General features: G+C 43.5%; 1 protein-coding gene across 3 annotated transcripts in view; it reads right to left on the bottom strand.

Moving 5' to 3' along the window:
* Window positions 1–7,353: 7,353 nt before the first annotated feature.
* Window positions 7,354–13,594, bottom strand: part of LOC123744875 (cell adhesion molecule Dscam1) — a 67,391-nt gene continuing 61,150 nt past the window's right edge. For 2 of the 3 annotated variants that reach the window (XM_069311691.1, XM_069311693.1), the window contains 3 exons: window positions 10,936–11,296; window positions 10,529–10,789; window positions 7,354–9,075 (listed from right to left, as the gene is read on the bottom strand). In XM_069311691.1, the coding sequence (XP_069167792.1) occupies window positions 10,955–11,296 (342 nt within the window). In that variant the 3' untranslated portion in view covers window positions 7,354–9,075; window positions 10,529–10,789; window positions 10,936–10,954. Of the gene's footprint in view, window positions 9,076–10,528; window positions 10,790–10,935; window positions 11,297–12,521; window positions 12,671–13,594 lie in introns of those variants that run through there. The other variant, XM_069311692.1, reaches the window with a different exon arrangement.

The following is a 13,594-nucleotide window of genomic DNA, read 5'->3' as shown; positions in this document are numbered from 1 at the left end:
TAGTAGAGCAAAGCTCTGAAAAAGCCAAGTCAGGGAAGTCTGCAGGACTGCCTGGTCCCCTTTTATGAAATGGGGTAGGATCAGTACAAACTGCATCATCCCCTGTGGGTTGTAACAGTAGGACATGGTTACACACCTATAAATGGACTAGATAAGAGAATAAAGATTAGGTCATTGATATAGCTAAAACATCAAATTCAAACTCACCAACTTTTGTAGATTTCCTTTTGCAGAGTAAAGGAGCCTCACTCCATGCATCATAATCACTTTCACCTGAAAAATATTTCAACAAATTAATTTCTGATTTAAAGCCAATCTTTCTTTACTTTTCAAATTAGCATTCAGTACTTTACAAATTCAGATGTAACAAATTTCTTTAAGGAATTTACCTTTCCTACATATTCTAGTAAAGATCTAATTTAGCAATATAAATATATGTCATTTGAGAAACTATCCACAACTGCACTTCAATGGCAATTTACATTTATCTTTAGCCAATGCTATATTGTTTAAGTTATTACTATTTGTTTACTTTCATGCAAATCTATTCAGAGTAACCTTTACTACAACTCACCTGATTCTGTCAGTTGGAAGAGGGACTTCTGGACTTTCCAAACCACATTCTGGAAAACTATATAAATTTAAAACCAAGCTAAAGTAAACATTGAATATTTTTTTTACTTTCAAGGGAAAAATACCATCACTTAGAACAAAACTTTTCCTGCCATTAACTTTGACTCTTTATTACCCTTAAGTGTTAAACATTTATAGATTAAAGCTTATTTAACAAACATGTTAACTAAACAAGATTTATATTTCATTAAAATTATTAATAAAACACCCTCAACTATGCTGTTTAAGATCTAATGCCCCCACATTACAATTTTCACAATTTCAATACATTCCTGAAAGGACTAAACTTGCACATAAGGTACCCACTAGCCTAAGCCTAGACTTCCATACCCTAATATTTAATAGGTTTTTAGCAATTAACTTCTACCCTCTAATTCCAATGTACACAACACTACTTACTGTAGATCTGCAAGTATTTTCCTGCAGCTCTTTGTTGCCAGGACCTTCCACAACCTGTCATGTGAACAGTAAATATTACTAAAAAGTTATTTGCATAGCAATGTTATTTTGTTCATACCTGTACCACCAGTTTAACAGTTGCCATTTTAAATGGCACACTAAGTACTGTACCACTTACATTTTAGTGTGGGCTTCATCCACTATTCTGACGTTAGCTGGAACATTTGTGCCAGCTGCTGGTTTGAAAGGGAGGCATACCATGTGCCAATTAAGGAAGCTTTCCACATTCCTCACTGCATGTCAGCTCAGGACCTCACTACCATGTTGGGAGGCAGTTGAAGACTAACCAATCAACATCCCAGGCTGGAGAGCAGTGCCAGCTCGGGGAGAATTTACCACCTGCAAAAAATTTAATACTCTTAACAATTTACACCATCTCTCATCTTTACCTAGCCCCCAAACCTTACATTTGTCAGCATTAAACTGCATCTGGTAGTCTTAACCATTTCAAAACTATATAGGGCATCGGTATTTTTTATTTGCCAATTCTGCAATTATTGCAGTCTAAACCATAATCTTGCGAATAACCGAGGTCCAAGGAGAGCTTTTAGGCACTACTTACAACACTTCTCCCAACTTAACCCCATTTATAATAATTTCCTTTGGTATAGCTATGACCTAATCAACTTCAGTCAGCATTCCAAATGATCCGAGCCCCTATCAATTTTGGGCCACTATCAAAATCTCTGCTAAAGTCAAGGTACACAAAATCACAAACCTTATCACCATTTCCTCAACTATGCAACCTAATCAATGAACATTTAGTAATAAAACTATGCGATTCATGTGTCTAGTCATGTTTCTCAAAAAGAGTAGAGAAATGGCACTTGTAATGTTAGATTCTAGTAACTTTCCTCACAATAGACTAAGCTAATTGGTCACTAACTTAAGCGTTAAAGTTAACTCAAATTTTTCCTTTAAAGCTTGCTATATTAGGAACTTTCCACGACCGGCCTTTACCAGACAATTAAATAGGGTAAAAACGGTATATTAAATGCAGTAAGACTACGGTAAATTCAATATGATAAACTTGCATTCTTTAAGCATGGGCTGCATAGTAAGTGAACTAAACTAAATGTTAAGCACCCTGGCAAACCGCTTTGTCCGGCTAGAATTTTTAGATTAAAGGAACACCCTCCCTGGTAACGGCTGAACTAGTTAACCAAATACAAATATTTAGGTAAAATACCTTCATAAAACCCGTCTACTTCCCCCACCAGTAGACTTTTTCAGCTAAAGGCATAATGTAATGTTCCACTTTAGTAAATAAAGACTTAAAAAAACACTACCCCATCTGTGTAGTTACCGGTTACCTGACATTCTACGCTTAAAATAACCCATCTATTCCCCATAATTGTTCGATATAACTTACCTCTCACCCGCTGGTCGAGTACACAGCAGTATATATCCTCCTCCATCACTCACCGCGTGGATACTATTTCACTCTGGCCGCAAATTGCCTCAAATCACCTACGTTGTCCATAAACATATATAGAAGAGCAACTGACCGTAGCAACCGTATAGCGATCATCACATAACGTGGGAACATTAGTAGTACTGCTGTCAAAACATAGATGGCGCCAGGACAAACGGTAATTCCTATGGACTCGCCTAGTTATGCGTAGGGAATTGAGCTTCAGCTGTTTGGTCCCGCCCCTCAGCTGTATTCACCTAGTTGTACTCACCTAATTTGTGCTTGCAGGGGTTGAGCTTTGGTTCTTTGGTCCCGACTCTCAACCGTCAATCAACAGGTGTACAGGTTCCTGAGCCTATTGGGCTCTATCACATCTACATTTCAAATTGTGTATGGAGTCAGCCTCCACCACATCACTGCTTAATACATTCCATTTGTTAACTACTTTGACACTGAAAAAATTCTTTCTAATATCTCTGTGGCTCATTTGGGTACTAAGTTCCCCTTGTTCGTGTTCCACCCGTGTTAAAGAGCTGTCTTTGTAACTATCAAAATGCATATATCTTTGCTTTCACTTCAGTTATATTTATGACAAGGGATTTAAAATTTGCCTATATTTCTGCTTCTCTGATGACATTAAAAACTTTCGTTTATTACAGTATCTACATAAAATTAACATTTATCTTTATTAGGTTGTAGTTCTCATCAATAGGGAGAGCGTCGGTAAAAAAAAAAAAAATTTGTTTAAATATAAATATCTTTCCTCTCTTAATAATATGCCCGAAACGCTATGCGTACTAGTGGCTTTAGGTATTGTATGTACTAGCTCTATCTATAAATCCAATATTATGTTTGTAAATCGACTATTTATGTACTTTCCTGAATAAAATGAACTTTACTTTACTAATATCTAATCTGTGTCTAAAACGTAATGTAACGGTTCTATTGTTACGTAAAGTATGGTGATAATAAACACAGACACTAAGATACTATATATATATTTGGTCGAATATACAGAAGTACACAGGTGATACTTTGGTGTGAGTTGAGCGCACTGAGCGTCGGTACAGTATCTCGCAAGTGTCTGCTCTAGACCACACTTGAAAGTAGACTCTGGTTAATGTTTGATTGATTGATTGATAAAGATTAAGCCACCCAAAAGGTGGCACGGGCATGAATAGCCCGTAAGTGGTGGCCCTTTTGAGCCATTACCACTATCAAGAGCTGATACTGGAGATCTGTGGAGGTGCGACTGCACCCTGCGTGACGGGAGATGCCTCCGACGTTAATGTTTGATTGATTGATGAAGATTAAGCCATCCAAAAGGTGGCACGGGCATGAATAGCCCGTAAGTGGTTTTAAGCCATTCCCAGTATCAAGAGCTGATTCTGGAGATCTGTGGAGGTGCGAATGCACCCTGCATGATGGGAGATGTCTCCCTTGTGAATGTGTTAAGATGAAGATGAAGCCACCCAAAAGGTGGCACGGGCATGAATAGCTAGTAAGTGGTGGCCCTTTTGAGCCATCACCAGTATCAATAGATGATACTGGAGATCTGTGGAGGTGCGACTGCACCCTGCGTGACGGGAGATGTCTCTGTGTGTGACAATTTACAGATTGATTGATTGATAAAGATTAAGCCACCCAAGAGGTGGCACGGGCATGAATAGCCCGTAAGTGGTACAATTTTTTTTTTTTTTTTCGCAGTGTTCTGAGGTTGCATTTCATCATCAAGCTGTTATCGTGGGGGAGGATACTGCTTCACAGTCTTTCCAAGTTTGGACCGAGCAGGAGCGCTGATGTAAATTGTCTACCTACACTTTACCTGCGAAACTACTCTTCGTTGGGTATTGAATTACTCACGCCACCCAGAATACCTTACTGAGCAACCAAGTCTACTTTTGTCCTGAACATTATCAAAACACAAAAGTAAACTGATCATGTATATATACCGAGAAGTATATACTACACTTCTCAGTGCATATATACCTTAATGAACTACTGTTTTAAGCAACCAGCCAACTGGACGACGCCACCATCCCTCCCTCCCTCCTGCTAGATGGAAGGGGGGAGGGGGGGAAGGAAGAGGCAGAAATCCCCGCACCTGGATTAAGCAATTAATCCAGGTGCGGGATTATTATTATTATTAAGTATTATTAGTATTAAGGAATTTCAATCCCTGAGAGATGGCTTGTTGACAAGTGTTTTAAATCCAATCTATATAAAATGTGCCGTGTTGCAAGTTATATTAATCCGTCTTACAGAAGCTATGCCCGTTTCTTTATGCAATACATAAGTCAATAAATAAGCTATGCAATAAATATAGTTATTGAGCTCTCACACTTTATTCATCATGATATTATTTTCCTGGTTTTAATTAAGTAATTTTTTGTATTCATGTCTTCTATAATATATTAGTTTATAATAGACAACAGGTGCAATAATATTCTTCAGAAAATATATAACCTTTATTGGGCGTAAATTATTTCATCTCCTAAATGACACAGTACATAGAAGAAAACACACGCGAGCACACGCGCGCGTACACACACACACACACACACACACATGAACACACACACACACACACACACACACACATGAACTCCTTGTACACCTGTTGATTGACGGTTGAGAGGCGGGACCAAAGAGCCAGAGCTCAACCCCCGCAAACACAACTAGGTGAGTACAACTAGGTGAGTACACACACACACACACACACACACACACACACACACACACACACACACACACACACACACACACACACACACACACACACACACCGTTAAAAACATGATACAAAACAATTATAGTTTATGAATACACCTTAGGACACTTAAGTTAATTTATTTATAAAACATCACATCAGAAATTGCTACATACACATCAGCATTCCTTATGTACAAGATTTAAGTATACTTGCATATTTAGTATACCCATTACGATATCCATACATATACCATCATACATAGATCTTAAGGGGAAACAAATATGATTAAAAACTTTTGTTTCCGTTCGAAATGGGCGCGACCTGTTAACAGAATCCAGTTGCACTGTTAACGGAGCTGTCTTGTTGACGAAGTGAGCTCGAGTTCTACTAATAAAAAGAGATATTTCTCCAGTGGGGAGTGAGAACTAGAACAAGAAGAACAATTTCGAGTCAGTAGAACGTTCACAAACCACGTGATTAATAGACCCGCAGCTCGTTCTTAGAGTAAATTCATTAAAACGAGACACCTAACTCTCCCCCCCCCCACCTCTGAAACCACCTGGATCTAGCTATTATCGTTCTTCAGGTGCCAATCATCTGCAACAATCCCAATCATCTGTAACAATCCCAATCATCTGCAACAATCCCAATCATCTTCAACAATCCCAATCATCTTCAGTAATTATTCACAATAAAAAATGTAAATAGTTATGAATTTTTCTTAATTATTCATATAATTGTATTCAAGTTTATACAATGATTAATAATTTCATAGTGTTAAGTCCTCTAGAACTCCGCTGAGACTGGTGGGTAGAGCGACGGTCTCGCTGCCTGCAGAGTCGGAGTTCGATCCCCCCTGATAGTCAAAGTGATTGGGCACCGTTCCTTCACTCCGTTCTCATATGTCCATGGTTCCTTCCAAGTCCTATATAGTCATACTGACTTAGTGCCGTAATAACTGCCATCTTTATGTGTTAATTGTTTTATTTTCATTATTTTGTAATCTTCTGAGATTTTAACGAGATGCAGGGAGGAAGAGAGAGAGAGAGAGAGAGAGAGAGAGAGAGAGAGAGAGAGAGAGAGAGAGAGAGAGAGAGAGAGAGAGAGAGAGAGAGAATTTATGTTAATAATTAACGTGTTTGGCACGAGTGAGTTCCCCCCACCCCCCCCCCCTAGCCCGTTATCGACTCAATATCTGCATACAGGTGTGCTGGCTCACTTACATACAGGTGTGCTGGCTCACTTACATACAGGTGTGCTGGCTCACTTACATACAGGTGTGCTGGCTCACTTACATACAGGTGTGCTGGCTCACTTACATACAGGTGTGCTGGCTCACTTACATACAGGTGTGCTGGCTCACTTACATACAGGTGTGCTGGCTCACTTACATACAGGTGTGCTGGCTCACTTACATACAGGTGTGCTGGCTCACTTACATACAGGTGTGCTGGCTCACTTACATACAGGTGTGCTGGCTCACTTACATACAGGTGTGCTGGCTCACTTACATACAGGTGTGCTGGCTCACTTACAAACACACAATAAAAAAAAATAAAACTACAAATTTCCAACACATTTCAAAGAACAAAAAAGGAAGAAGTAATATGGTGCAGAATAGTCGAGGTGAACAACAAGGTACCAGGAGCTCAACACAACAAGGTACCAGGAGCTCAACACAACGAGGTACCAGGAGCTCAACACAACAAGGTACCAGGAGCTCAACACAACAAGGTACCAGGAGCTCAACACAACAAGGTACCAAGAGCTCAACACAACAAGGTACCAGGAGCTCAACACAACAAGGTACCAGGAGCTCAACACAACAAGGTACCAGGAGCTCAACACAAAGCATTGTATACCATATTCCACTACACCACGGAGCAGTCTCCGTGGTGTAGTGGTAAGACACTCGCCTGGCGTTCCGCGAGCGCCATGTCATGGGTTCGTATCCTGGCCGGGGAGGATTTACTGGGCGCAATTCCTTAACTGTAGCCTCTGTTTAACGCAACAGTAAAATGTGTACTTGGATGAAAAAACGATTCTTCGCGGCAGGGGATCGTATTCCAGGGACCATAGGATTAAGGACTTGCCCGAAACGCTACGCGTACTAGTGGCTGTACAAGAATGTAACAACTCTTGTATATATCTCAAAAAATATTAGAACGCTTCTTGGAACACCTTACAGGAGCGACCGGGGGACGGGGGTCAACAATCAGCTCCTGGTCAGCAGTTAGCTCCTGGTCAATAATCAGGTAGCACTAGGCAAGGTCACCAAGCCTGTGTAAATTGTAAACACACCAAAAAAGTGATATAGTTTAAGTCTTTGGTCAACACATCAAGTCAATCATCACAAATGTTCTTGAGTGGATCGATGTGTCACTGTTAAGGTGGACTTCGAACACAGAATACGTGCTTCCAGTATCAGTTCTTCCAATCTAAAAATCTAATTTATTTTATACAACATTTAATAACTCACTAAATGTAACATGTATCACCTAACAGGACTGTTAAAATATGAGTTTTTTTTCTTTTAAATGCTTATGTAATGCGTTTTGATTGAGCACCTTTCTTGACACAATGGAACGTTTATCACCACACAGGACTCTTCACACCCTTACGTGAGCGTTTGGCCGTGATTTGTAATGTCAGCATTCACAGGAAGGTCTCAGGGGGAAGTGGGTCAGCAGGTGCACATCAACGTCCTTCACGACAGCTCCTTGAAGCAGCAGCTCAGTGCCCTCAAGTTCCTGGCGTCAGTGTCCGAAGGTTCCTGGCGTCAGTGCCTCCAGGTTCCTGACGTCAGTGTCCGAAGGTTCCTGACGTCAGTGCCTCCAGGTTCCTGGCGTCAGTGTCCGAAGGTTCCTGGCGTCAGTGTCTCCAGGTTCCTGGCGTCAGTGTCCGAAGGTTCCTGGCGTCAGTGTCCGAAGGTTCCTGGCGTCAGTGTCCGAAGGTTCCTGGCGTCAGTGTCCGAAGGTTCCTGACGTCAGTGTCTCCAGGTTCCTGGCGTCAGTGTCCGAAGGTTCCTGGCGTCAGTGTCCGAAGGTTCCTGACGTCAGTGTCTCCAGGTTCCTGGCGTCAGTGTCCGAAGGTTCCTGACGTCAGTGTCCGAAGGTTCCTGGCGTCAGTGTCCGAAGGTTCCTGGCGTCAGTGTCCGAAGGTTCCTGACGTCAGTGTCCGAAGGTTCCTGGCGTCAGTGTCCGAAGGTTCCTGGCGTCAGTGTCCGAAGGTTCCTGGCGTCAGTGTCCGAAGGTTCCTGACGTCAGTGCCCTCAAGTTCCTGGCGTCAGTGCCTCCAGGTTCCTGGCGTCAGTGTCTCCAGGTTCCTGGCGTCAGTGCCTCCAGGTTCCTGGCGTCAGTGCCCTCAAGTTCCTGGCGTCAGTGCCTCCAGGTTCCTGGCGTCAGTGCCTCCAGGTTCCTGGCGTCAGTGCCTCCAGGTTCCTGGCGTCAGTGCCTCCAGGTTCCTGGCGTCAGTGCCTCCAGGTTCCTGGCGTCAGTGCCTCCAGGTTCCTGGCGTCAGTGCCTCCAGGTTCTTGGCGTCAGTGCCTCCAGGTTCCTGGCGTCAGTGCCTCCAGGTTCCTGGCGTCAGTGCCTCCAGGTTCCTGGCGTCAGTGCCTCCAGGTTCCTGGCGTCAGTGCCTCCAGGTTCCTGGCAGGACTACAAATAAAAATATACCGTACAGTCTCATTTCTCGTCAACAACTCCAGCCTAGGGAAAAAAGAGCTTGCGTAAACCCGCCTCCATGAACGTCGGTGTAAGGTTTACCGACGGGTCGTCAGGTTTACCGACTGGACGTCAGGTTTACCGACCGCTCGTCAAGTTGGTTGATAGTTGCGGTGTTACTGACATCAGAATACCTGCAGAAGAAATAAAGGCAGTTAACCTCCTTTCATATGACACGTGTTTACTCTGCTCGGGTTCACTTTTTCACTGGGTTCATCTTGTCGACCCAAATTCTGTAATTGCACACAGTTGTTTATATAACAGGCACGCATCGCGTGATCGCCTGCTGACTACGGTGACACGAATCATAGGACTTCGTGGCTTCCTTTGCAGTTCATGCGTGCCGTCTCTCTCTCTCTCTCTCTCTCAAGCATGTACACATACAGGACCCTTTCCTCCGTTTTATGGGCTGTGGAAAAGAAGTTCCTGTAAAATAGTCTAATAGGGGGTATAGGTGTTGTGTTAGTTGTCTCTTCAGAGGTTGCTCAAGTGAAAGAAACACGCTCAAGTGTCGCGTCAGACTAGAAATAAAAATGAATTTTGGAGAATTGATCTTTGAATTACCATCAACAGTGAAAAGAAACGTAAGAAAGATCGAGAAAATTCGTGTTAGAATTATTAATCTTACTTTTTCGGTCATATTTAATAATATATGTCTACAGGAAAGACTGTTTCTGTCCCGGGAGTGTAGACCCACAACCCCGCCATGCTTCTCTGTAACCTCCGCAGCCAGTCACACCCTCACTATGAGGTGTTCACACCCTCACTATGAGGTGTTCACACCCTCACTATGAGGTGTTCACACCCTCACTATGAGGTGAACAATAAATGAACTTAACTACAAAATGGTAAAGTTCAACAAATTACCATGATCATCATCACCTGTCTTCACTAGATACCGTCTAAATAATCGTCATAAACGGATGCTATGCATATACCGCTCAAGCGACTGATTGATTGATTAAGATTAAGCCACCCAAGAGGTGGCAGGGGCATGAATAGCCCGTCAAGCGACTCTCTTTAGGGGCCAAATATAGCCTATATGATGAGGGGTTACCTCATCTACCCCCCCACTCACTATATGTGGTAGGGCAGTCGCCTCTTCCTATCCAGCCGGGGTTCGTATCCAGGAAGCAAGCCTCCTCGTTTTGTTATCAGTTTATATTGTATTTTTGTTATACGAGGCCCTTGCTGGGGTGGTTCTTCTCCGGCCCCGACCACGCCGGTCTCCGGGTCCCTGTGTCTTCTTTTACCAACTTCGAGGTCAACTCCGGAGCTGGAGCCCCCCAGGACAGTTCGCTGTTGCCTTCAACCTCGTTCTGACAGTTCTTGCGACGGCGCTGGAACCAATTGTATTGGCGTTTGTCCTTCCATTGGAGACTTTTGGCGCCGTGGAGAGAGAGGGGGGAGGGACCTGCTGCATGGATGACAGCTTCTTCCCCATATCATCCTACCCTGGCTTTGTACCCTGGAGAGGCCACTCCAGACCGACAACCAGAGCGCTACTCCATAGTCTCCTGAGACTGATGGATGCCTATACTACTATATGAAAAAATTAGTAATAAAGACGACCTCTAAATGCGGTACCTGAAGAATGATGGAGGTGGATAGTTTCCCAGCCCCTGCCACCACAACCGCCCCTGCCACCACAGCCGCCGCCACGCCGCTGCCATCGCCACCATGCTCAGCCAAGCCACGCTGCCATGCTCAGCCAAGCCACGCTGCCATGCTCAGCCAAGCCACGCTGCCATGCTCAGCCAAGCCACGCTGCCATGCTCAGCCAAGCCACGCTGCCATCGCCGCCAAACGCCATACTATTGTCATCAATACTTGGCCCGTCACACCTGCCTAGTAGTAAAGAATGCACTTAGAACAAAACCCTTCCAGGCGATGAACAATAAAGACCGTGACTGTCAAACGTGTTCACCGTAAACTCCAGTTAGGGAATCGTCACAAGAACTAACACCATATTGAAGGGAACTGTAGATTTTTACCTAGGATGACAGCTGGGCCTCAGGGTCTGCTGCTGTTGTAATGGCTGCTGCTGCTGCTGCTGCTGCTGTTGCTGATCTTGTAGTGGGTGTTGTTGCTGCTGCTGTTGCAGTGGATTTTGTTGATTCTGTTGCTGTTGGGGGTGCTGGTAATGCTGTTCTTGGCTGTGTTCTTGCAGCTGCTGGTAAGATTGATGCTGTGGGTGCTGGTAGTGATGCTGAGGGTGTTGGTAATGCTGGTAGTACTGTTGCTGTTGATCCTGCTGACGAAGGCGCTGCTTGAGCTGCTCCTCCTTCTGCTGCTGCTTGAGTTGGTAGGGGTGGAGTCGACGAGTCTCAGGGGAAGCGGACGTTGCGGGGGATTCTGGCGGAGAGGACGACACTTAACCATCTAACCCCCTTCCTTGAATCGAACATTACTAACATTAAGTCCACTACGGGCTCACCATAGCCCGTGCTACTTGGGACTTTTTGTTCCAAGTAGCGTATCTTAAACAACAACATACTGACATTTATAGACTGCATATTACTGTATTAACAGTCTTTACTTAAACAATATTTTGTATTGTAGACAACATGTGCAGCCACGAGGGAGAGGCACATATATATCAGTGTCAAGTGAAGTAATATGGCTGATGTAGAAGAATGATAGATCACAAGAAATATAACAAATGAGACACTACAACGAAAAAGATAGTAATTTATTATATATATATATATATATATATATATATATATATATATATATATATATATATATATATATATATATATATATATATATATATATATTTAATATATGTGTGTGTGTGTGTGAATTTACTATTTGTGTCTGCAGAATCGACCTATTAGTTCTTGGACCCCGCCATTCTAACCAATCTATTTTTCCTCTATTATATCTACTACATATATATCTCTCTAATACACACACACACACACATACTAAAGACAGCTGTATTGTCACTTAAGTTAAAACCAATATTGCATATACTTGACTTGTTCATCCCGTTGTACTGAACGGGATGAAAATAGCTTGAGCCACCTCATCACTTTGAATTTATGCGTTAATAAACTTATTTACAATTTCAATTATGGTCAAATATTATTGTTATTCGAAGGATCGCAAGTATTCTATATGGACAGACTGTGTTTAGTCAGTGAGTGACGTGTGTACATGGAGGGTCACTGACAGGCTTAAAGAAGGTACTAGTTACTCGTATGACAGGGCGCATGACAGGGCGCATGACAAGGCGCATGACAGGGGCGCATGACAGGGCGCATGACTTAAGACAGCTGTATGATATACGGATAGCAGATGGAAGTAGTGCATGACAGATGATGACTGTATGACATGCTGATGACAGTTGGGAGAAATTTACGACATATGATATACACATGTCAGTGTATGATTTTCCGATGACAATTGGGAGAGTAATGCATGACATGACAGCTATATGACAAGTCGATGACAACAGGGAGAGTAGTGCATGACATGACAGCTATATGACAAGTCGATGACAACAGGGAGAGTAGTGCATGACATGACAGCTGTATGACATGCTGATGACGGTTGGGAGAGAATAACAAACCTACTGGTCCTGAGGTGTCTGGGGGGGCGGCGGTGGTGGGGGGGCGGGTGGGGGAGGCCCTCGGAGGGGGTTATCACCCCCCCGTAGTGTTCGGCCCGACAAGTCTCGTACGGCACCCCGACCCCCGAACTCCGACTCTCCACTTCGCTCTGTAAACATCAACAGCATAATCTAAACAAGCCATCAATGGACTGTTTCTTTATCAGCTGATACATCAACATTTACAAACAACGACAGCAATTCCTGGCTGCCAGTTTTGTTGTCTGAAGGACGTGGCTGCCTTTGGACGCCTCAAGCAGTGACTGGCTTCACTGCGGTCAATCCAGTCTCTGGAATCACTGTGGATGGCTGTCTCTTGGTCTTTTGCCAAGAGACTGTTGAATTCTCATCTGGCTAGAGACAACAGTCATCAGAGCTACACTTTCTGAAGCGGAAAGATCAAGTTTGAGGCCTAGGCCATCATCAACAAAATTCCAAGAAGAATCTTGAAGGGATAATGAGCTGCTGCTTCTTTGTTAAAAATGGCAAGTGTCAATGCTGATGGTGACACAAGTAAGTAAGTTATTATCAAAAGAAGGCACCAAACCGGGAAGGCTATGTAGCACCATCAAATACGCAAAATAATCAGAGGGCGCTAAATATCACCAAGAATGCCAATACGAGAACAAAAACGCATAAGGCAAACGATACCAAAAGTATCCGAGTCACCAAGAATTCTATCGAGGGACAGGTGACCGCGAGGGGCGGTCGGAAAGCAAGACACACGCTCGTCCTGGAAGTCAGGACATTCAAGAAGGACATGCACGACCGTAAGAGGGACAATGCAACTAGGACAATAAGGAGCAGGGCGGCGCTCCATCAAGTGACCATGGGTTAAGCGAGTATGGCCAATACGCAACCTCGCCAGAGCTGTTTCCCACCGCCGGTTACGGTGGAAGGAGGACGGCCACGAGGAAACACAACATTTAAGAGTACGTAGCTTGTTACCAGTAACAGACAACCAAGAAGCCTGCCAACGGGTAAGGACTGAGGAATGGATAACCGGGTAAAAGTCGGAACACGGAATGCCTTTA

The sequence above is a fragment of the Procambarus clarkii genome, chromosome 70 (genome assembly GCF_040958095.1).
Source record: "Procambarus clarkii isolate CNS0578487 chromosome 70, FALCON_Pclarkii_2.0, whole genome shotgun sequence".
NCBI classification, from domain to species: domain Eukaryota; kingdom Metazoa; phylum Arthropoda; class Malacostraca; order Decapoda; family Cambaridae; genus Procambarus; species Procambarus clarkii.
The sequence above is the reverse complement of the archived record's forward strand: the minus strand, read 5'-3'. Positions and strand labels throughout refer to the sequence as shown.